The sequence below is a fragment of the Prionailurus bengalensis genome, chromosome A1 (genome assembly GCF_016509475.1).
Source record: "Prionailurus bengalensis isolate Pbe53 chromosome A1, Fcat_Pben_1.1_paternal_pri, whole genome shotgun sequence".
Taxonomy (NCBI): domain Eukaryota; kingdom Metazoa; phylum Chordata; class Mammalia; order Carnivora; family Felidae; genus Prionailurus; species Prionailurus bengalensis.
Genome location: NC_057343.1, coordinates 141,507,086 through 141,532,353, shown reverse-complemented (window position 1 = coordinate 141,532,353; position 25,268 = coordinate 141,507,086). Strand labels below are relative to the sequence as shown.

Genomic DNA, 25,268 nt, shown 5'->3' with positions numbered 1-25,268 from the left:
TCGGGCTCTGTGCTGGCAGCTCAGAGCCTGGAGCCTGCTTCGGATTCTATGTCCCCCTCTCTCTCTGACCCTCCCCCACTGGTGTTCAGTCTCGCTCTCAAAAATAAGTAAACATTAAAAAAACTACTTTTAATTTCTATCCAGATTTTCTTTCAGAGTAGTTTGAGTTTATACCCTTCTTCCTCCCTATATCTCTAAGAAACTTCTACCCCAGTTGTTCTGTTTCCATCTACAAGCCAATGTTTTTGCCTAAAACCAATGTTAGCCACTTCACTCATCCACTGACTTTCTGTGATTTCTAGCAGGAATGCCAATTTATTATAAAATTTTATTTTATTTTTTTTTTAAGTTTATTTATTCTGAGAGAAAGAGAGAGAGGGAGTGCATGCTCAAGCATAGGAGGGGCAGAGAAGGAGAATCCAAAGCAGGCTCCACACTGTCGGTGCTGAACTCACTGAACTGCGAGACCATAACCTGAGCTGAAACCAAGAGTCAGACGCTTAACTGTCTGAGCCACCAGGCACCAATTATTTTTTATTTTAGAGAGAGAGAGAGAGACAGAGAGAGAGAGAGCAAGAGAGCGAGCACGTGCTGGGGAGAGGGGTGGAAGGAGACAGAATTTTTTTTTGTTTTGAGAGACAGAGGGAGGGCACAAATGAGCGAGGGGCAGAGAGAGAGAGAGAAAATCTCTGGAGGGGCAGAGAGAGAGAGAGTGTGAGAGCATGAAGTGGGGGCTCACCCAAAGCAGGCTCCAGGTCACATGGAGCAGGGCTCAAGCTCACCCGATGTGGGACTTGAACTCATGAACTGTGAGATCATGCCCTGAGCCGAAGTCAGATATTTAATGACTGAGTCACCCACTGGTGCCCGAGAGAGAGAGAATCTTAAGCGGGCCCCACTCTCAGCATGGCTCCATCCCCTGACCCTGGGATCATGACTTGAGCCAAAATCAAGAGTCCAAAACTCAAGCAACTGAGCCACCTCGGCACCCCTATTTATTTTTTATTAAGCTCTATGCCCAACTTAGGGCTTGAATTCATGACCTCAAGATGAAGAGTTGCACCCTCTCCTGACTAAGCCAGCCCAGTAAGGAACACCAATTTAAATAAAAAAAATTTTTTTTTTTAATTTTTAGAGAGAGAGCGAGCGAGAGAGAGAGAATGAACACATGTAAGCAGGGGAGAGCAGAGGGAGAGGGAGGGAGAGAATCTTACAGGAGGCTCTATACTCAGCGTGGAGTTGATGTGGGGCTCAATCACACAAACCCTGGGATTATGACCTGAGCCCAAATCAAGAGTTTGGCGCTTAACCAACTGAGTCACCCAGGTGCCCCCAAGGAATGCCAATTTTAGAAGAATTTTAAGACACATGGTTACTTTGGAGAGCTGGAATTATTCTTTACAAACTAAGCAACTTCCTTTAAAAATATTTTTCCCTGGGGCATCTGAGTGGCTCAGTCGGTTAAGCACCTGACTTCAGCTCAGGTCAGGATCTCACAGTTCGTGTGTTCGAGCCCCATGTCGGGCTTTGTGCTGACAGCTCACAGCCTGGGGCCTGCTTCAGATTCTATGTCTCCCTCTCTCTTGAAAATAAACATCACAGGAGTACTGATGTATAAGGGCACTTATACCCCAATGTTTACAGCAGCACTCTCAACAATAGCCGAATTATGGAAAGAGCCTGAATGTCCATCAACTGATGAATGGATAAAGAAATTGTGGTTTATATACACAATGGAGTACTACGTGGCAGTGAGAAAGAATGAAATATGGCCCTTTGTAGCAACGTGGACGGAATTGGAGAGTGTGATGCTAAGTGAAATAAGCCATACAGAGAAAGACAGATACCATATGGTTTCACTCTTATGTGGATCCTGAGAAACTTAACAGAAACCCATGGGGGAGGGGAAGGAAAAAAAAAAAAGAGGTTAGAGTGGGAGAGAGCCAAAGCATAGGAGACTCTTAAAAACTGAGAACAAACTGAGGGTTGATGGGGGGTGGGAGGGAGGGGAGGGTGGGTGATGGGTATTGAGGAAGGCACCTTTTGGGATGAGCGCTGGGTGTTGTATGGAAACCAATTTGACAATAAATTTCATATATTGAAAAAAAATTAAAAAAATAAAATAAATAAATGTAAAAAATATTAAGAAAAATAATATTGTGTTTATCATTAAAAAAAAAGAAAATAAACATCACAAAAAGTATTTTTTCCTCACTAAAAATATGCTTACTGTTTAAAAATAAAAAAGGATCAAGAAGTTAAATTTTACCACCCACCCAAAGAAAAATCAGTTTTTTCCCTAGCTTTAAGTATATATATATATTTTCCACAACAAATGAAATTGTACTGCTTTAAGTACTACGGTCTTCTCTATTACACTGCACACTCTTCCCCCTGCCCTTGAATTAGGCCCCTGCCTTGGAAAAATTATTTTTCGTGGCTATATAACCTACTGCTGTTCTCTATTGTTTTTGTGTTTGGGTTATTTCCCACTTTTTCACTATTATAAATAAAGCTTCAACAGTACTATTCTTAGCATCAAACTAAAAATGCTACTGTAAGACTAAAGACCATATATTTAATAAACCTTAGTTTTAATTTCCAGTAAGTGATCAATACTTGGCATTTGAAAAGGTAAGTTGAAAAAATAGCTGTTTCACAAAGCTATCAATTAGGATTACCTAAAAGAACAATCTTAAACATTTAAAAAACCTGAAAATTTGCCATGGTTTCATTATCCACATGAATAACAAGCTACATGTTATTTCTACCATTTACTATTTTGCAACTAGCCTTTACTTTAAAAGGCAAGGCATTTCCTGTTTACAACTTTATGGGAATTGGGTAAAACAGTAGTTTAAGGCTATAAAAGGCGTTTTCTGAAGGACCTTCTGGAATATATTACACTTGAAAAATTCTCATGTTTGTCAAACACAAACACATTATTTTTAAAAAGGAGAGGACTACGGTTCTTCCGGATAAAATAATGAAAACAGACTTAATACAGAACATTTACACTATACTTTTTTTAATATTTAGAAAAGAGTATCATTTCCTGTTTTGTAAATTGCTCTACTTTCCTTATTTTTTGTGCACTATTTCACTATTTCTCTGTGAGGGCTGGAGACAAGAGTGGGGTGTTCATGTCCTTTTATCTGCTGGCCTTCTGAGCTGCTCATCTCCCAGTTTTCCAGAACCATAGATTCAAGTCAGTGGCAGTGAGCACTCTATGTTTGACGCATGGTAGCTTTCTCAGTGTTTCCAGAAGGTCAGCTCCCTATGCCCCTCTTGACCTATACATTTTCTGAAAACTGATGTGGCACTGGGACAGTGACATGGTAAGAGATCTTACCCTACAAATTTCCATTTCTTGGGTAAAAATGAAACTTTTCACATAGTTTGAGGGAGCTCTGACATTAACAAGTTTCATAAAGATACACAACTGTAGCATTACTTACTTAGAGGCTATTTGGGGGGCCACCCCACTCCGTAGGGACCATTTTGGAAATGTGCAAAGGTTTTTTTTTTTTTTTTTTAAACACCCTAACAACTCTAAGGGACTGCTGGCTTCTACTGGGTGGGGGCAGGGAGCACTACTGTCCTGCGATTTGTACGACAGTCCTGTGTAAATAACTGTCCCTATTTTGCATGGCTGGATTTTTCGGTGTCCTGCTGGTCATTCATGTAGGTCAAAATTCTGTAATTATTTGAGTCTCAAATCTAATTGCTTTAGGTGAAAGCAAAATACCTCCCCCCAGGTTTAATATATATTGGATTTTCTAGGACTGCAATTCTGTGGGGGAGAACTCCTTGCTTCTTGTGAACTTTGCAAAGAGACGTTTTCCATTTTGGGAGATGAAATCACTACAGTTCCACCTCTCACTGGTATCCAGAGTCTCGTCTGCAGCTATTGGTAGACTGTTCAATCTGTGGTTATTCTGGGAAGAGATCCAAGCCTCAGGCAACTTGAGCACATCTTCTAATTGCATTTGGCCCATGTTTTTTCAGGCCCAAATCCATGTTTTTATTATACATTACTTTTCTATACTCGTGTAAAGTCTTATTGTGGAGGGACATACGTAACCAGGCTTCATTTCACGTCATTTCATTTCAGAATGGTAAAGAAGCCTTACAAAAGATCTTATCTAGGGGTGGGGCATAAAATGTTGCAGGTCTGAGAACCATGAGAAAAATGGTCCAGGAAGTTGGACCACACATCCTGGATTCCGAATGAGTTTAGCTGGACAAAGGCGTTGTGGGCAAACGTACGTGCCCCTTCTCTCCTCTGAGAGCCAGCAGCCCCACAGATCGCACTGACCTCCAGCGTGATCCTGTTCTTCACCAAGAGCCCAATCTTGAGGTCCATCAGGTTTAGGTCTTTCTCCAGCTGTTGATTGCCTCTGATCTTGGTCACGACTTCTTCCCTTAATCGTGCTACTTCCAGCTCCTCCTGGAAATCTAAGTTACTTTGGTCCAACAGGTGTACAAATTTTCGGATCACTGTTAGTGGTGGGTTTTCGGAGCCAACTGCGGGGAAAGGAACAAGCATGTTTTAATTAGGCATGTTTGGAATTACCATCGGTCGTAGGGAAATCAGGTATCTCAATACAGCAGTAGTAGAAAAACACAGCGGCGGAAGCACTTGGGTCTCTGGAAGGACTTATTCTTCCCAGGTTGAATCTGGACAAGGAAACTGATCATATAAATGAGTGCACACCACTGATGTCATCTGGCCTCACTATTTTCTAGTTATCTAATTCTCATTTATCGGCCTTCTTGCATCCTGCTTCCAGGATTCTCCACCGAGAAGAAAGTTCTATCTATCCGTGCCTTATTGATGAGAAACGTGAGAAAGAATGTTAACTAAGTTATCACTGAGAGCTGGGGGCTGAGCCAGATAAGGGATTTGTGTGTTTGCAACAGGAAACGGAAAGTTTCCTCTCAGCCCAGAAGACCATGGGGGAAGAAGCAGGAACTAGGTGAAAGGTGAATTAGAAACAGTCAATGAGGGGAGACCTGTAAGGCCACTCGGGAGCCCATGGAGTGACAAGCGGAACACACGTTCTATGTTAGAAATTGAAATCTGGTCCTTGTCCTTTGAGCATGGACCAAGAGTGGGCAGCGAGAACCTGGGAGACCAGCCTCAACTGTTCAGAGGGGTGTCTGAAGTTTAAAAGTGTTTCTCCTCAGTGCTTTGAACATGAATTATAATTAAAACCCTAGCACTCTAACTTTACAAAAAATGTATTTGTTAAGGCGTTTAGTGAAATCTACTTGGGCAAACTGTATGAATAAACTATCTGGACTTTTAATGATAAGGGAGTACAAGCAACAACACGAAGATGACTTCAAATCAGCCCCGGTGTGGCCACTCTGTCACCACCCTCTCCTTTACACTGAGGCCCTAATCAATTTTCCTTTAACTGCCAGCTTGGTTCTGGGGTGTCTTCACATTCAAGGGAAGGAAAAAAAAAAGAGGTAAACCAGCAACACAAATAACTAAGACCATGAACCTCACATGAACTAAATCTAGACACCATCACTATCAGCATTTTGCCGCTTCTGATGGGCTTTATTGGAGAAATTACCTTGGATCCTGGGACCCCCTTCCCTTCCTGATGCCCAAGGGAATTTATGTTCTACTATTACTTTTTTTTTTTTTTAATTTTTTTTAACGTTTATTTATTTTTGAGACAGAGAGGGACAGAACATGAACGGGGGAGGGTCAGAGAGAGGGAGACACAGAATCCAAAACAGGCTCCAGGCCCTGAGCTGTCAGCACAGAGCCCGACGCGGGGCTCGAACTCACGGACCGCGAGATCGTGACCTGAGCCGAAGTTGGCCGCTTAACCAACTGAGCCACCCAGGCGCCCCTGTGTTCTACTATTTCTAACAAAGGTGTTGCTAGTGACATAGCTGTATCAGAAAAAGCCTGAGAGATGCTCCAGAGCTCATGTAGGTAGCTAAGTTGGGAGAACGTGAGCCATCTCATTTGGTCTCAAGTTCTCTCTTCTTGCTCCTAATGACCTTCTATCTCTGTATGTGCTAATAAACTTGTTAGAAATGAATATTACAGCTTTACTAATTATTATGGCTCAAATTTAAGATTTCGTCGGTCAATAGTAGGCTTGTGACATCTTCATGCTGGCAATCACTTTGGGGTACTTTAATTGCAGGTAATCACCTACCTTCTTAGTCAGCACTTACAGGCCATATCACAGCTGCAGCAACCTCTAAGCCTGAGTGTATTCAATGCCTCTCTGGGGGGAATGGGTGAAAATGGATAATGAGAGACTAATAAAAATGGCTTTCTTCTTTCAGATTAAAAATGCCTTAGTCTTATAAAGATGCTGAATTGAGAAAGAAATGAAAATTTGCATTTCAGTTACCACAAAACCACTCTATTTGCAGGCGGGGCGGGGCGGGGAGAGAGAGACACACAGAATCTGAAGCAGGCTCCAGGTTTTGAGCTGCTAGCACAGAGGCTGACCCCGGGCTCGAACTCACAAACCGTGAGATCATGACCTGAGCCTAAGTTGGATGTGCTTAACCAACTGAGCCACTGAGACACCCCTAAGAGCAAGTTTAAGGCAGGCCAGGCTAAGCTGTGATGTTCTGTAGGGTAGGTGTGTTCAATGTCCTTTTGGCTTAGGATATTGTCAACTCATGATGAGTTTATCCAGACGTAACTCTACCCTTAGTGGAGGAAGATTTATGCTCCCAACTTACCCAGTGTTTTGTAATCATCTCTGGCCTTGTTCGCTCTCACTAGTGACTGTATTTTCACAATTTCATTTTTCTGCAAAAGAATGAGATCAGTCATGATCTTCTGGAGGTCCATCTACTCCACGATTGTCAAATTCAGAACTAGTCAAGAACTGACAGTACTAAACAAACCAACCAACCAATCAACCCAGAAGTGACAGTATTTAAGAAGAGACACTATTTAGAATAGACAGCATTTAGATGTGGTGTGTTCACTATTTATTTTTTGCATTTTCTTTGAAGAAAGGGTCAGATATGTTAGCTAAAAGTATCAACAAGGTTGTATAGGACTGTTTATAAAGAGATCTAAAGGGGAAAATAATTTTAGCCCCAAATTTAGATGATCTAATCTATGTTCACATATCCATTCTTTCAAGATCCTGAAAAAATTCCTCCTGTGGGCTTCTTCACTGGTTACCAGTTATAAAAACTTTATAAGCAGTGTTCGAAAATACTTGACTGGAATCTTCTCTCTTTAGCATTACTAGCCCACAGCCGTTTCTTCTCACACATTTCCTATTGAGTCTTCACTAGTGAAGTCTCACTCTGAACATGAATTCTTAATTCAAAGAAGAAAAAAAAGCTTCCAAATATTACCATATTGAGTTCTAAGACCTATTGTTTTCTCCTACTGTTCATTTCCACCCTTTAGCTCTGGACTTGCTGTTAAAAAGTATGTTAGGTTACTGATGTATGGTTTGCAACTATCCATCCAGCTAAGTCACAATTGAGGTTTTAAAACTTGAGCCACAGGCAGCTGGGGAGACATGAAAGTATCACTTAGCCAAATTAAAAGGTTTGGTGTGTGTGTTAAGACAAAAGGGAGCAAGTGGATGAAAAATATTTAAGAAAACATTTCATTTTCTGTTTCTGGACAAAATATTCTATTTAATACAATGACTAGACAGGAACACTGTGCAAACAGCATATACAATATACCAACAGCCTTCCACTTGGTTTCTCTTCTAAAAAACATTTCCACCACTTAATAAAACTCATTCAATGCTAACATTCAACCAAGCATTCATTTAATTCATTCTAAGGATGAAAATCCACTCTTGTGTGTCTTACATGATCTCTGAAATACTGTAGTCGTGAAAGGTAATTCCTTCGTGCTGTCACCATCCGGAACCAGGACTGGATCTAAAAATGAGTTAGAGACATTGAGGCAATTACTAAAAACACCTTTAATGTCTTTTCATGCAGCCTAAGGATAATACTGATATTCTGGTAAATTTAGAAGCCCACCAAATAATACTCAAAGCCTAATCTTTTTTTTTTTTTTTAATGTTTATTTATTTTTGAAAGAGACAGAGAGACAGAGAGAGAGAAAGTGTGAGCAGGGGAGAGGCAGAGAGAGATGGAGACACAGAATATGAATCAGGCTCCAGGCTCTGAGATGTCAGCACAGAGCCCGATGCAGAGCTTGAACTCATGAAGAGCAAGATTATGACTCCGAGCTAAAGTCGGATGCTCAAGGCTGAGCAAAGCCTGATCTTTTTTTTTTTTAATTTTTTTTAATGTTTATTTATTTTTGAGACAGAGACAGAGCATGAGCACGGGAGGGGCAGAGAGAGAGGGAGACACAGAAACCGAAACAGATTCTAGCCTCTGAGTTGTCAGCACAGAGCTCGACCCAGGGCAAGAACCCACAAACTGTGAGATCATGACGTGAGCTGAAGTTGGAGGCTTAACCAACTGAGCCACCCAGGCGCCCCAGCAAAGCCTAATTTTAACCTCCTACTTCTTTCATTGCTTTTTCTCCTAGGGGTTCAAAGTATTTTATACCTTATGATGAGGAAGATAATTTAGCTTTGTATCACTGTGCTTTAATCTCAGTAAATAAAAACCAAGAGCTCAAGGCATTTTGCTGAGAGTTGCAATGGGACAGGGAACCAAAAATAAAGGCCAGGGTTTCATTCCCTTAAATGCATCCAATATCCTTTAGCTGTTTATGGGTAACAGGTCTAGAGTTCTCATGAGGGACCGACTGGGACCTATAGCTCTCCCAGAGAACAGCCACGCATTCCATAGCAAGCACAGCACAGCACTGAGAAGCACAATCGATCTGGATGATGTCATTCTGTCTTCTCAGTTTAAAAGGTCTTTTAATTAACCTCATGTGACTCCTATCTCTCTCTAGCCTTGCTATTCCGAATCTCATCTGGATTTCCATGTTGTCTGCAAGTTCAGTTCTGCCAATCCTTTGGTTTTCAGCACTGGGGAGTGGGCACCCCAGTGCCTTTTCTTTCTTGAAACTGAGAGCCATCAGCTTGGGTAGAAAGCTGGGTTATATTCACTCACCCCACATATCCAGGTCGTAATTAGTTCTATTTCTTCTTTTCACTGGTTTTGCATTTGCCTAATAACTAAGGTTTCGACTGTTAAGTTTGAGCCTTGTTAATATTATTAGTGCATATGATAAGAGGGATGCAAAATATAGCTGGTTTCCCCCAGAGCTTAAATAATCAATTTGGACTTCTCAGAGAAAGAGCATTTACTGATTATTCTTCTCATAACCACATAAAGAACCTGAGCCAGTTACAGTGTTTTAACAGAATTGTTTGAAGATGATCAGCTAAGTGAGTAATGGATGTGGGACTCAAACCCAGGACTCAATTCTGACTTTAAGCCTCCCATGTACTCTTTCCATACTCTGTCTTCCAGAAGCAGAAATGCAATGAGAAGGTTCAAGCCATGCACTTAATAAGGTAGGAAGGCATGTTTACCTTCACAATATTTTCAGTATTATCAATGAATGTTTGCCGTCTGCGTATATATGCTTCCCGTTGCTTATGTCCCTTCCAAAAAGCCTGTGGAAAACAGCATGTTAGAGAATTATCAGTGTGCAACAGTTTCTCACAGTTGATTCTAGAAAGCACAAGAAGAGAGTACATCTCAGTAGACAGTGAGTTGGAACACTGTCAGGGACCCTCCCTTCGAAATCTCATGTGAACGCCATCACTAGGGGTGGACGTTACGCTGAGCAGAATGCACCAGTTCACAGAAGAAGCTTGTCCCGAACTCCAGAAAGCACAGTTACCAGGTAGAAGCCCATTTTCCCATGCGAAAGCTTAATTTTACCAAAGCTCTGGGTGGTAAGAAGTAATAAAATGCAATTGCCCTGAAACATACAAACAGGTTAACTGAGTACTGGTATCATTTGGTTATAACATAAGATGTTTCAAAATAATGACTTACACAAGTACCTTTACTACAACAAATGACCTACCATGGCCCAGACCAAAAAGGAAGAAAAATACTTGACTCATCTGTAACTCTGGATCCCTAAAATAGAAGTGCTATGATTGATCATTTATTATCTTATCTATTTTTACATAAAGTTTAGTGATGCTTCATCATCAAAGCTTTACTAGCTTATCACCATCAAAGGGAACTTTTATAGGAAACATTTACAAAAACTGGAAACAAACTGTTATCTTTAGAATTATTAAATACCAAATTGTTGAAGTTTATCCCAATCAATTTTTTTAGAAACAGACTTAAAAAAATGTTTTTATTTATTTTCGAGAAAAAGAGAGAGAGCACATGTGTGCGTGTACAAGTTAGGGAGGGGCAGAGAGAGGGGGACAGAGGATCTGAAGCAGGCTCCCTGTGGACAGCACAGAGCCCTATGAAGTGCTTGAACTTGTAAACCATGATGACCCAAGCGAAGTCGGATGCTTGACTGGCTGAGCCACCCAGACACCCCTATTCTAATTCAGTTTTGAGAATCTTTTTATTGAAACCTAACTATGTAACTCACTTTAATTCTCTGGTTTTGTTTTCAAATTAGAAATGAAATAAAGTTTCCTTATTAAAGGGGATAAACACAAAAAATCAAATTATTTTTATAAATTTCATGTCTATCTGTATCAATCTACCTCATTTTTTCTTTTAAAAAAAGGTACACGGAATTTTTATCATTAAAAAAAAATGTTCTGTGATGATTTAAAATAAGCCAGTCAGTATGGGGGGTGGGGGAGAGCAACTGAGCCCTTGCTCCAGATATCTGGTCTCAATTCAAATCTCTAGAAATGACAAATTGCTTTTAAAAAATACTTTCAATTTTGCAATAGAGACTCTCAGGTAATTCCAAAAATGATACATTGAGTTTCATGTATCCGTCACCCACTTTCCCCCAAATCTCACCAAAAGGCTTTTAAAACAATTCACGATAGTACTAGAAACAAGAAAGCATACGGATCAACGACTCTGAGGGACCCTGCAAGAGAGCCGACAGCTGGAATTGGATTAAAGAGAGAACCACAGAACAAACTTCTACAAAAATGTAAGAACATCTACAAAAAATGTGGGATGGCTCTAAGCTTGAGGGAGCCCGGGGCAGCAGCCAGAATAATTTTGGGAAAGTTGCTACCTTATCCACCTGTCAAGCAGTGAATGAAAACGCAAAGACAGGGGACTAAGGTTCAGGAAAAGAACAAATGGGTATAGTCTTTTTGAGGGAATTTAGCAGTATCAAATTACGGAAAGCACCTGTGTGGAAGAAGGGTTTTTATGGCAGCATTGTTTATAATACCAAACATGTATAGAGCAGAATGTTTACACATGGGGATACAGATCAAGTGCAATTGCAGTCATAGTGAGGGATGTTACATGGCAGTTAAGAAGAATGAGTCCCATACATTGGCTACAGGGATGTTCTGTATCTTGAGGAGTAGGAAGATCTCCAAGATACAATGCGAAGAAAAAAAGCAATTTGTAGTTTGCTGCCTATATTATGATGCGACCTGTTAACAAAAAAAAGGAAAACATAAAATAATGATATAAGTTTTTATGCCAAGCATCTGTACTCAATGCCTAGAAGTTGATGTATTAGGATATACAGTAGGGGCTCCTGGGTGGCTCAGTCGGTCAAATGTCTGACTCTTGATCTCGGCTCAGACAAGATCTCATAGTTTGTGGGACTGAGCCCTGTTTTGGGCTCTGTGCTGACGGCATGGAGCCTGCTTGGGACTCTCTCCCTCCTTTTCTCTCTGCCCCTCCCCTGCTTGTGAGTACATTTTCTGTCTCTCAAAATAAATAAACTTAAAAAAAAATAAAAGGATATACAGCAAAAACAGAGAAAAGCTGTAAAGTAAAATGTGCCTATGTACCTACCCCTACTTTGACTTAGCTACTCTCCAAAAGATTTATTAACTTTTTTTAGGTATTTCCTGAAAAATGGCAAAACGTCGTGGTGTCTATATACTACACCGTTGTAAACAACCCTCTACACACATTATTATGTATTTTGTATGGATGCTTCCATCAAGGTAGGGTATTATTGGCTCAAAAGTTGGTATTTAAAATTGATAGGTTCCGTCGGGTGCCCCTCCCAAGAACGTCTGATAGACAAAACTGGGTCCCCATGAACTGACAAAAATTTAAAAGATGGATAATGTCCAAACTGACTGATAAGAACTGCTGCTTCATTTTTACAGATAATCTGATCTCCAGCAAAGTGCAGAAACCGTAACTTCCTACATATACCTTTACCGCCAACCCCCTTTTATAATACAATTGTATTTTGTCCACATACATATTTGGAACCACATCAGTGTTTTAACTTTTACTTCAACTGTGAACCTAATTACGGAAATTCAAGAGCAAAAAGAAAATGTATTGAACCCGCATTTGTACTCATTCAGTTGTTCTCCCCTCCTTCCTGATTTCCCCACAGTTCTTCTATCATTTCCTTTTTTGTTTAGAGAACTTTCTAGGCTATTCTTTTAGGGCAGGTATGCTCGTGACAAGTTCTCTTAACTTTCTTTCATCTAAGAATGCCTCGATTGCCCCTTCATTCCTAAAGAATATCTTGGGGGGGATCATGAATTCTGCACTGGGCATTTCCTCGAGTCTATCCTCTTTGGGGTTGACTCAGCTTCATGCCTCTGTGGTTCCGCATCTCTGACCACAGACAGCAACTTCTCAGACATTATTTCTACCAGGGCCTTTTCACTACTTCCCCCTTTTTTTTTTTTAATTTTTTTTTTTCAACGTTTATTTATTTTTGGGCCAGAGAGAGACAGAGCATGAACGGGGGAGGGGCAGAGAGAGAGGGAGACACAGAATTGGAAACAGGCTCCAGGCTCTGAGCCATCAGCCCAGAGCCCGACGCGGGGCTCGAACTCACAGACCGTGAGATCGTGACCTGGCTGAAGTCGGACGCTTAACCGACTGTGCCACCCAGGCGTCCCTACTTCCCTTTTTTTCTCTGAAACTCTGATGGCACAAACGTGAACTCTTTTTGTTATGGGCCTACAGATGCCTTGAGGCTCTGTTCACTCTTTTTTCAATCTTTTCTCTCTGTTGTTTAGATCTGGTAATTTCTATGATTCTATTCTCTAGTTCACTGATTCACTCCAGTGTTCCCTCCATTTTGCTGCCGAGTCTATCCATTGAGTTTTTTTTTTAATTTGTTCTAGTCCTTAGTTTTAAAATTTGTTTGGCTTTTCAAATCTTTGTCAGATGATTATACATCTTTGTCACCTGTATTGGCATCTATTGATTACCTTTGAAAATTTATAGCTTGCTTGTTTCTTAAAATGTTGACCGAAATTTGGAAAATCTGGATATTACATGATGAGATTCTGGACTCATTTAATCTGTTTCCCTGACATTGCTTTGGAAAGGGAAGGGTCATGGTGCTGCCTCATTACTGGCAAGTAAGGGTGGAAGTTCAAGTTCTCCACCTGGCCTCTACTGACACCTGAGGTGGGGGCTGCTTATTACATTGAATGGGAGGTGGGAGCTCTAACTACCCACCTACGTTGGTGCTGGTACCACTCTGCCTGGGAGAGTAGTGGTGCCTGGTACTATTTCCCATGTGCTGCCCACTGATGGCAGAAGGCTTTGGGGCAGGTGGCCTCATTATCACCACGTTGTGATCCAAGTCCTGACTCCACCATGCCTCCTTTGACACCTCCCAGCAAGGAAAAGGAGGGTGGCCACATTATTGCTTCTGGCCACGGAAGTGGCCTCTGCAGTAATCTGGATACTTGGTTAGATTCTACCCAGGGTGGAGGGCCAGGCTCTCCACTTTGGGGCATGAGTGGTGTGGGGTCAAGATTTTTTTCCGTGGTGTGTGGCCGGAGGAGAGTGGTTACTATCTCAAAGTTTTGTCTTTGTGGGCTGCACCTTTTCTGATCCTTTGGCCACAGACAGCAGGTTTTTGCTGGAGCTTTTTTTTTTTTTTTTTATTTTTTATTTTGGCCTGCACCCATAGCATTTCCATGCTGCCAGACTCTGCTGCAGCAAGACTGAGATATTTAAGCTCAAAGAAAACCATGAAACTCGCCTCCATGTCCTTCTTTGGATCTCAAGGTTCCCTAGCCAGTCTGGCTTTTCTCTCTCCATCTTCCACAGTGTTGTGTCTGTTTACATATAATGTCTGGGGCTTTTAGTTGCACTGAGAGGAAGGAATAGGGAAAAGTAGCTGTGTTCCATATTCCCAGAGGTGGGATTTAAAGCCCACATAGTTTTTAAGTCCTCAGTGTTTTAGAGTGTCCTATACTATTAGGGTCATATGAATTTATTCCTTGACAGATTACAAGATTTAAAAAATGAGAAACTGGGGCGCCTGGGTGGCTCGTTGGTTAAGTGTCCGACTTCGGCTCAGGCCATGATCTCCCAGTCTGTGGGTTCGAGCCCCGCATCGGGCTCTGTGCTGACAGCTGAGAGCCTGGAGCCTGCTTCCGATTCTGTGTCTCCCTCTCTCTCTGGCCCTCCCCTGCTCATGTTCTGTCTCTCTCTGTTGCAAAAATAAATAAAAACATTAAAAAAAATTAAAAAAAATGAGAAATGTAAAAAGTAGTTATTAGTCAAGAGGGTCACCTGAACAACTATTAAAATCGAGTTCTGGGATTCCTGGGTGGCTCGGTCGGTAAGAGTCTGACTTCAGCTCAGGTCATGATCCCACAGTTCGGGAGTTCAAGCCTTGCATCAGGCTCTGTGCTGACAGTGCGGAGCCTGGAGTCTGCTTTGAGCTCTGTGTCTCCCTCTCTCTCTCTCTCTCTGTCCCTCCCCCGCCCTTGCTCACACTGTCTTTCTCTCTCTCTCAAAAATAAACAAACATTAAATAAATAAAAAAAACCTGAGTTCTTCCAAGTAATTAGCTATAAAATGTGTATCTAAACTTGATACATTTTCCATATGTCAAAAATAACAACAGATAAAAAGATGACATTCATAAGAGCCAAAACTAACCAATGGAGTAAACTAAAGAGGAAGGAGTAAATTTTGTGCTATATGGTGGGAAAAATTAATAAATGGGGAGACATACTGATAACTGAACTGGAAAAGTCATCATTGCAAAGATGCCAATCTCCTTAAGCTAAAACTTCAACACAATTATTATAGCAATGTTAGGAATGGGTTTGGAACTTTATCAGCTGCCTTTGCACTAGCTACGGAAATGAGCACACGTTTTTCTCCTTTAAGCTATGAGATGATTAAGAATTATACAGGAAGATGCATTATTGAGGGTTTAAAAGTGGAGTGAGTTGCACAGTGTTTCTCATTTTTAATTTAAAAACATATTTTTTTTTTGGGGCGCCTGGGTGGCGCAGTCGGTTAAGCGTCCAACTTCAGCCAGGTCACGATCTCGCGGTCCGTGAGTTCGAGCCCCGCGTCGGGCTCTGGGCTGATGGCTCAGAGCCTGGAGCCTGTTTCTGATTCTGTGTTTCCCTCTCTCTCTGCCCCTCCCCCGTTCATGCTCTGTCTCTCTCTGTCCCAAAAATAAATAAACGTTGAAAAAAAAGTTTAAAAAAAAAACATTTTTTTTTAACATTTATTTATTTTTGAGAGAGACAGAATGTGAGTGAGGGAGGGGCAGAGAGAGAAGGAGACACAGAATCTGAAACAGGCTCCAGGCTCTGAGCTGTCAGCACAGAGCCCCATGCTGGGCTCAAGCTCACCAACGGTGAGATCATGACCTGAGTCGAAGTCAGAGGCTCAACTGACTGGGCCACCCAGGTGTCCCTCATTTTTTAAAGTTTATTTATTTTGAGAGACAGCGAGCACACGAGGGGGGGGGAGGGGCACAGAGAGAGGGAGAGCGAGAAGCTCAAGCTGACAGCACGGAGCTCGAATTCATGAAATGTGACATCATGACCTGAGCCAAAATCAAGAGTTGGGCACTTTTCTGACTGAGCCACCCAGGTACCCTCACAGAGCTTCTCAAACTTTAATATGTATACAAAATCATCAGAGGACCATTTCAAAATGGAGATTTGAATTTAGTGGGTCTGGGTGGGACTTCCAGGCAATGACAATGCTGGTATACGCTCTACACTTTAAGTAACAAAGATCTAAACAAAGATGAACGATTTAAAAAAAATTTTTTTTTTTTGAGATAGGGCATAAGCAGAGGAAAGGAGTAGAGGGAGGGAGGGGGGAAGGAGGGAGGGAGGGAGGGAAGGAGGGAGAGGGAGGGAGGGAGAGGGAGAGAGAAAGAGAGAGAGAGAGAGAGAGAGAGAGAGAGAGAGAGAGAGAGAGAGAATATCTTAAGCAGGCTCCAGGCTCAGTGTGGAGCCTAACAAGGGGCTGGATCCCAAGATCCTGGGATCATGACTTGAGCCAAAATCAAGAGTTGGATGCTCAACCAACTGAGCCACCCAGGTGTCTCAAAATAAAGGATTTCTAATTGAAGGTCCATTTAGAAAATGCCCATGGGATCTGTGAGTGTGGCATTTCTGAAATGATGAGAAAAACTGACTTTGATGTCATCAACACCTGCTTGCAAAAGTGGCCTGATTGTGCTATAGGGACTAGAGAAGTGGACCCTAACCATGGGTTACTGGATTCCATGGCAAGTTAACTAGTAACACATTTGTTGTGATGAGTCTCAATGGTGGTTCCTATGTTTCTGTGGGTAAGAGAAGTGTCAATCTACAAATATATGTTATAAATCCCATTCCTTGATCCAAACTGAAAAGCAAACAAAATACGGGATTAGCTCAAGTTCTTCCTTCTGCTTTTTTGGAATTATCTAAACTCCAGAAACAGTATTAATCTTATTAACTCAGATTCACAAACATTGTGGATAACCTATCACAGTCACAGATGATGTGATATTGAAGAATTCTTGCATCTGTAAAATGAACCCACTTGTCCATTCTGTACTATTTAAAAACAAATTTTTAATGTTTATTTATTTTTGAGAGAGACAGAGAGAGAGAGACAGAGTGTGAGCAGGGGAGGGTCAGAGAGAGAGGGAATCACAGAATCCGAAGCAGGCTCCAGGCTCTGAGCTGTCAGCACACAGCCCAACATGGGGCCTGAACCCCACGAACTGTGAGATCATGACCTGAGCTGAAAGTCGGGCGCTCAACCGACTGAGCCACCCAGCCCCACATTCTGTACTATTGTTTAATGTACTAAGGATTCAATGCTCAACCACAGAATTTTCCTTGAGATTTCATTTTGTATTTTTTTAAAATGATTATTTACTTTGAGAGAAGAGAATGTGCCTCCATGTGTGAGCAGTGGGAAGGGTCAGAGAGAGAGGAAGAGAGAATTCCAAACAGGCTCCGCACTGTCAGTGCAGAGCCTGAGGCAGGGCTTGATCCCATGAACCCTGACATCATGACATGAGGTGAAATCAAGACTCAGAAGCTTAATGGACTAAGGCACCCAGGCATCCCTCGTTGTGTATTCCACCTCTCTATCGATTATGTAGATTTTTCTGGAATCCTCCTATACTTATGAATATTGTACTGTTACCTTCCCAAACCAAGGAAAACTGTTGGGTATAGAATTTTTTATCTATAGAAGCAGAATCCTATATGCCTCTTATTTGCCAAAACGACACATTCTTTTCCAGTTTGTAAGTTTTACTTTCATCAGGACCGGCTTTTCCTATTCTGTGCTAATAAGAGAAATCCTATGCCAGGCTATGAGATTGCAGGCTCTTCTAAGTAGAAGATGTTTATTAAGAGCAATTATGGGTATGAGGTTGGGAGAAATGAGTTATTGCTGCAAATGCAAAAAAGCAAAATTCTAAACTATAAAGCCTTTCAGAAGCTGCTTTTTGCAGACAATTAGAGATAGAAGGTGTTTCCTGCAGTGTCAATCTCCTTCTCTGACTGGCAGAAGAACTTGTGGGAAAATTTAAAAGAGCCATCTTTTTGTAAAACTTTGTTTTTTTGTTACCATAAATTTGTTTTCTATGTAACGCATCTGTAACAAAGTAGTCTTCCAAAATATTTAGACCTCGGGGTTACTGCTCCGTTTTACATTTTGTAACTGTCAATCCCTAGACAATCTTGCTTGCTAACCTGACTGCCTTCTTTGGTAACTGGGCACCCAGGGCTGTAATAGTCAAATTACCAACTCCAACTTCTGGAGCACAAATTCTTGTGTGATCTCTTGGATAGCCAAGAAGGCTCTAAACGTTTCTCTCTTTTCCTTCTCAGCTTAAAGGTAGAAAATCCACTGATCTACTAGAGTAGTCACTTACATGGAAATAACGTGATGAAGGACTGTCACAACAGGTCACCCCCTTCCTCTCCACCTACAGACTCCACTATTGCTCCTGGCAATCTGAAAGGTGCCTCAGAGCAGCTTGTTCCTTTTTCTCTGCCAGGATGCTTGAGGCACTCTCCGAAGTTCAAAAACTAATACCATAGTTCCCAGGGCTAAGTTTTGGTGTTTGTCACTACTATGCTTTTTCTTAAAAACTGGCATTCCAGCTTTCTTCAGTTCGAGGAAAAAAGAATACCATAGCTATCTACTCTTGTTCCTGTTCAGTTTTTCTCACCTCTTCCTGTGCCATGCCAACAGCCTCAATGTTGACTCCATCATCTGCCCTCAGAGACATCATCTCCGTCATCTCATCATTTCTAACACTATTGAGCGCCTATGGCCACATTCTGTGCGAAGTCTGTTACGTGAATTATCCCATTTAACTCTCACAACCCAGCAACAAATTGAGTACTACCAGTTTTCAGATGAGAACATGCATTTTAAATTATCTATTCTTTTCCTCAACTTTTGTGAGATTTTTTCTGAAGTTATCCATGTGGTGAAGTTATTTTCAGTGTTTCTTCTGCGTTCTGCAGTTTTAAGTTTATTTACATTTGACAATGTCATTATTTTTCTTCCTCTCTTTCAGTATCAGTTACCTTTTTCTTTTAATGTTTTGTCTTGTTTCACTAAGATCATGCCTTATTAAATTCCTTGAAAGCATACGACAGTTTCGGCACAAAAAAGTCTTTTGCCTCCTCGAGTAAGAGTATCCTTAAATGTTTATTTAATTTACATTTTCCAACTTACATTCATTTTCCTTTTTTTTCGATGTAAGATATTTCTTTTTGTTTGAGATTGTTTTCTGGCTCACTCATTTGTAAAGGTAGGCAATGTTACCAGGGCCTTCTTACCGTTCAAAAATAACATGGTTATGTCTCCCTCGCTGCTCTCAAGAGATTCTCTCTCTCTCTCTGCAGAGAGAGAGAGATGTTATCTTACTTACCTAGAGGGGAAAAATCTTACGAATGACATTGCATTTCTCAGGAGACACCTCAGGCACCTTCTGAATTGTTCCATAAGTATTCAAGACAGAGGACTGGCTAACGAAACCATATTCTCTGTACCACTATCCAGTTCCTTGGGAAGAGACCGAGTGAGGGTGTTAGAGCTGGGGTTGGCTGGCCTCAGCCTGGGAACTTTCTCTCTGAATGTGTTAAGACTACTGTGGCTGGGGCTGATTCAGCCAGCTAGGAAGGTTGAGCCATTCTATGGAGGAGAAGTCCTCACTTTTCAGATCATTCCTCTAATTCAGGGTGAAGTGGCCACATTGCCAAAAAATGAGATTAGCGTAGCACCCTTTGGTTCATGATCTTTTGGTTTTGTGGGTCAGCAAGTTTCCATTGAATACATGTTCATCTCCAGTCTATAGCTTGCCTATAGACCTTCTGCTTTCCTTGTTAGAAAACTGTCAGAAGAGTGAAAAACAAAAATAAGGTGAGGTGACTTCATAGTTCTATGGCTTCTGCTTCAATCTCTCTGCCTCTGCTGAGGTGAAGCAAAAGGCCCCAGATGATTGTTTCTACCCTTCTTCTCCCAAGCCCTCTTGTGACTTCGGCCCTGGGTCCCATTATCAGATGGATTTTACACCCGTGCAATCCACAGAATGTCCTCCAAATACAATACTGATCCATTCCCTGAGGCTGGAGAGCTTAAGGTTGGTCCAAATTGTCAGGTCAGCTGACCCTGTTTAATTCTGTATAAAATTAGAGCCTCAGCATCAGTGTAGAGGATTTCATCTTTAGGCTTTTTGTCACTTCCTGTGTGTTTTGCCTACCACTTGCTTACAGAAGGGATAAAGTTGAAAACTTACTGGTTCAGCAAAGAAAAAAAATCTTTCACAGTCAGGTTTGTGGGAGACATTTCTCCTAAAAATTAATCATGTCTGCCTTCTAACTTAAGCTCCGAACAAATTTGACTATTTGAGCACCGATCGTACATAAGACACAAGAATACACAATTTTTGGAAACTTATTTTCTGACCTGGATGATGTCATAGTTAGGTGAGGGAAGCAGGTAAGTACACCAATGATCACAAAAGAGAAATCTTCAACCTAAAAACTTCCAATTTGGGAAATCTCACAGTTATGGGCCAAAGCAAAAGCCCATTGAATACTGTCTGTCAATAACAGTGTCATTCTGGATGCACACAAAAAAAGACATGCAGCCTTGTGGAAGGCAGCATGTTGGTTCATAGAGGGTGCTAGGGGAATACAAATGAGAAACATCTACATTTGTGAAGCTCTCTGCCGACCAGAAAGTTGAGACAGTCACGCAAGCTGAAGAACAACTCAAAACCAAACAGTCGGAAAGGAGGATTTTTCCTACAGGACTCAATGAGGAGTCTGTGAGGGAGAAGACATGCCTGCAGATGCTAAAAGCATTTCGTCAGCTCTTGTGCTCTTTCTGTCTAGAAGTGTGTACCAACAAGGACCACTCAGCATCCACCAGCCACTGAAAAAGCAATTCAGAGAACACCTGGCTTAGAAAGTAGATGACACAAGGAGATCAATTTAGAGAAAGAGGATTTCAATTCTGATTTGAGGGGTCCCTCTGGCTCCACCAAGGTTGGTGGCAGGTGGACCTTGGCAGGTCCGGAGCGCCCCTTAATAGTCTCCATGGTTGAAAAATCATTCAACATCCTTCCCAGCTCCGGGCATAATAAAGCAGATTTGGGGGCATCGATTAAGCGGAAAATCTGCACTCTGATTTGTTTATTAGAATGCCAGTAGTTGACGGTCACACTATCAAATAAAGCATCTTCAGGAGATATGACAGTTTGCTGGAACTAGCAGTAGACGATTCACATACCTGTATTTTGACCACCTGCTCTTCTTGTCCATACAAATATGATTTCCTAGCTTCATGCTCTTTCCTAAGAAGGGGTCCTGCACTTGTGGCTTCCAAGCGAAGAAGCAAATCTTCAGAAGCAGACCACATCTTCTCACGAACATAATCTCTTGTGACTTCCTCAACAATGTCCTGGCAAGAGATATTTCTTACGGTTACACTTCACACATCGGGTGAAACGAGCAAAGAGAATAGCTTCTGGAGCTTCTATCTTTGAAAAATAGGACATGGACGGCTCTTTCTGGCCTGGTTTAAGCACAGACTTGACCAGAGCAAAAGGATGAACTGGCTGAGCTTCTTTCTAATGACGTGCTTTTGAAATCCTCTGACCTTGGTGCTGAGGTACTAGGAGAATCTGGCTGAGCGATCTCAGGATCTGGAGGCGGAGATGGACAAATGATGCTGGCAAGGACCAAGTGTGAGGCTTGAGCTCCAGAGTGTACAAGGGACAAGGACGGCTGTGGTATGAATATGCACTGCCACCTCCCTCTCCAGGGCTGCCAAGGAAAAGAATGCAATGGCCATGAAGTCTTCTGGCTCCTAGGCCCCCTTTCTAGTCCAGGCCAGAGAGCAGACCTCTGCAACAAGCCAGGAGGAGACCGAAATAAACTTGGGGGGGAAAATAAAAGACTCTGGACAGAAGGAAAGGGGGTGGGCGAGGAGAGACAGGTGTTCCCCTGGCCAGACAGGCGAAACCCAGATGAATGAGAACAAAGGAGAGGGACTATGAAAAGTCTCAGGGAGATGATGAACTGGGTTTGCTTTTTACTTTCTTTGAGAGATGCAAGCCAAGACTGGACTCACTTCTATGGCTGATGCCTCTTACCAATGTGACTAGAATCAACGGATGATTAATTAAAAAAATTAAAACTGAAATCATAAAAAGAGACAGAGGGAGACACAGAATCCGAAGCAGGCTCCAGGCTCTGAGCTGTCAGCACAGATCCCGATGTGGGGCTCGAAATCATGAACTGTGAGATCATGACCTGAGTTCAAGTCGGATGCTTAACTGACTGAGCCACGCAGGCGCCCCTAGACCTTCCACTTTTTAATAATCCTAAAAGAATGATGCTCCATTTTACAAAGTTACTCCTAGGGCATCTTTGGAGGCCACAGGAACAATTTGTGGCTCTGATTTTTAACCCTTTGATGCTGCTTCTTCATAGTGTGATACATCTTCTCCACTCTAGCATATTGTTTTTACATATTGCCCACAGTTTCATTATTTGCAAGGTAGCACTGATAATACATTGTAACAATGATTGACAATGTTTAAAATTACTTAATAAACCATTTTCTTCACTGTCTTCTTGTCACTCATTTCTGGTGGCATCATCAGCCTCGAGGCCACAGATTTTTTTTCTCTGAGTTTTAGCAAATATCTTTGATGCTGGTGACTTTGAACAATTTTATAAGACCTACATTTGTGTGTTCTGTCTTTTTTTTCAAAATGGAACTAAATTCTTATTTGTATCTTCTCTTTAAACATACTACAATGCATGGAACAAACAGCAATTTTCACATCTTTTGGGTCCAACTTTGGTCTCAAGTCCAAAGCAATCTTGGTGAACATCCTTTCAAGAGTATTTCCCCCTGGAAAATATTACTGACTTTTTAAAGGACATATCTATCTCTGTGGTAGGCTGTGGGGGGAAAGAAAGAAATTACTGAACACTGACAACCAGGAAATTACTACTAACTGAGCTCTTGTGTCAAGGTAAATGCGAAGATTAATTTTTAGGATAATGTACTATTACAAATAAGCTACAATATCTTTCTTCCCCTTGCTCTCTTCGGTGGTGTTATGTCAATATGGAAATAACTGTACAAGTCAGTAGGCATGCAGCCCCATCCAACTGCATTCATGACGACTTTACTCTATACCCAGCTTGCAAAAAATAAGTTATTTCCTCCCACCACTTCCATGATTCAAAAACAGAAAGGCAATCACACATAGTTATGCATTAAACACGAACCTCCTACCTCAATTTCTTTTGCCATGAGCCATGATTCTTTAGGCAAGCATGATTCAGGTGTGACCCAGGAACTCTCTTTTGAATCAATGTTGTAGTAGTAGTCATATTTATCCTGCAGGGTGAGTTTGAGCCATGAACCTTCAGTAGACACTAAAGAAAGAAGCTTGTTACATTCTAGAGAGAAATACTGAACGCTTCAACATTATACTTTCTCCAATATGTAAAATAATGTAATGAACAATTTTTCATCAAGCATTCCGACAGCCTAGAAATGACTTGCTAAAATGGAATGAATTTTATGTGTTCAATGGGGGCTCTCTACTAACCCAAATGGGGAGGACAGTCTGACGGGTAATGCCATGGTTCTGGATCTCAAATTTCTCACGAGGATGAGAAGAGTCACAAATGGTCATCAAGAAGGAAAAAGTAGACAAAGAATGTATGTCCCAGATGTGAATGGCATCAAAGTGGTCAGAGGAGACTGGTGAGCAAGAACCTTCTTTGCTTAGCAACTCTTCCAGCAATTTCTCTGAGGAGTGACCTATACAGACTGTGACCCATTATTTAAGGAAAGCCCATGATCTGCATTAAATCAAAGCAGAAGTAACTCGTCTTTGCAGACAACTTTATTCTAACTAAAAACTGGCATATGCAAGCACGATGGTCACTAAGTAGGGAGAAGGAAAATGTCCTGGTTCGACTCATCGTGTTCTACACAACCACACAAAATGAGAAAAAAAAAATGTGGAAAGGACTTCATGTCTGGGGGTGGCGAAGGGTGCACTAGGAAAAAAAAATCTATGGCAGCCACGGCTTAATTAGTCAAGAAGAATATTTCCTCCTCATGAATCCATGGGCTATCCTTCCCATTTAGAAATATGTTTATTTTGTTGAATGGTCATGATTCTGGTCCCAGACCAGAGAGCCAACAACAACAAAAGCCAAAATAAAAATGTTCTGACCTAGACCAATCTAAGCCAGTTTCTGTCAAGTGAGCACTCGACTAATTGTGTTTACAGGAAATCAAAGTTCAAAGTGAATATCTGTACAGAATATTTAAATGGATTAAAAAAACTAAGCAGGGGTAACTTTAAGGTCCTTTAATGTGGTTGGTTATTTGTTTTTGTTTTTTTTTATTATTATTTTTTTAATGTTTGTTTATTTTTGAGACAGAGAGAGACAGAGCATAAATGGGGGAGGGTCAGAGAGAGGGAGACACAGAATCGGAAACAGGCTCCAGGCTCTGAGCTGTCAGCACAGGGCCCGACGCGGGGCTCGAACTCACGGACCATGAGATCATGACCTGAGCCGAAGTCGGCCCCTTAACCGACTGAGCCACCCAGGCGCCCCGGTTATTTGGTTTTAAATGCTCCTCAACTGTTCTCTGTTTGTCACTGCCCAGGAAAAGAGATGTATCTCTTTTCGAATGGGCAGACAGCTGTTAGCCGTGTCGAAATGCTGGCCTACCAGAAGTACCTTGTACAGCCAAATCAAGATGATCACAAGTAATAATTATGAATCTAAGATAACTCCTAGGTTTCTGAATTGGCAATTTGGGGATATAAGACAGTATGCGCCAGAACATGGCACACGGGAAGTGGAGGCAAGTGGAGCAAGCAGAAGATCAATTAGGCTTAGGCCAGGATGGATTTGAAACTGAAACGAACCCTGGCATTAACACTGTTGTGCAACTCTTTCCTCATAAAGGAAGGGGCAGAGGACACTACAGTACTCCGGATGAAAATATGTGAAGGGAACAGAGATCAGATGCCAGGTAAGAAAGAATGACCAATAGCCTTCTGCATGTTTCATTAACGGGCAACTTGCTGAATTCAAGGGTGCAATCTCTGAGTTGGAAATACATCAGACAAACCACCAAGTGCATTGGGTACCACAGGAAAGACCTCCAGTTGAACTAAGAAAACCTTTTTTTCTCCAATTCCACTTCTGAGGCCAGTTTCCTGAAGATGCAAAGTACATGACCTGTGATGTGTAAATCAACTCCAGCCTGCGAATCAGGACATACCTTGATCTCTGATAGGATGTGAAGTGCTTGGTATCAATTTACTAAAGGAATGGTGCACTGACTCTCAAAAATTAACCTCTTCTGGTTTGGCAGAGTCTCCTTCTGACCAAAATCTCATGAATGTA

General features: G+C 41.6%; 1 protein-coding gene across 4 annotated transcripts in view; it reads right to left on the bottom strand.

The window, feature by feature from the left end:
• The window catches only part of IQGAP2 (IQ motif containing GTPase activating protein 2), a 296,761-nt gene that overhangs the window by 44,177 nt on the left and 227,316 nt on the right, over positions 1-25,268 (bottom strand). For 2 of the 4 annotated variants that reach the window (XM_043592352.1, XM_043592363.1), the window contains 6 exons: positions 23,125-23,267; positions 21,103-21,273; positions 9,495-9,578; positions 7,837-7,908; positions 6,730-6,799; positions 4,319-4,527 (listed from right to left, as the gene is read on the bottom strand). In XM_043592352.1, coding sequence (XP_043448287.1) covers positions 4,319-4,527; positions 6,730-6,799; positions 7,837-7,908; positions 9,495-9,578; positions 21,103-21,273; positions 23,125-23,267 — 749 coding nt within the window. The remainder of the gene's footprint in view (positions 1-4,318; positions 4,528-6,729; positions 6,800-7,836; positions 7,909-9,494; positions 9,579-21,102; positions 21,274-23,124; positions 23,268-25,268) is intronic. The other 2 variants (XM_043592373.1, XM_043592382.1) reach the window with 1 other exon arrangement.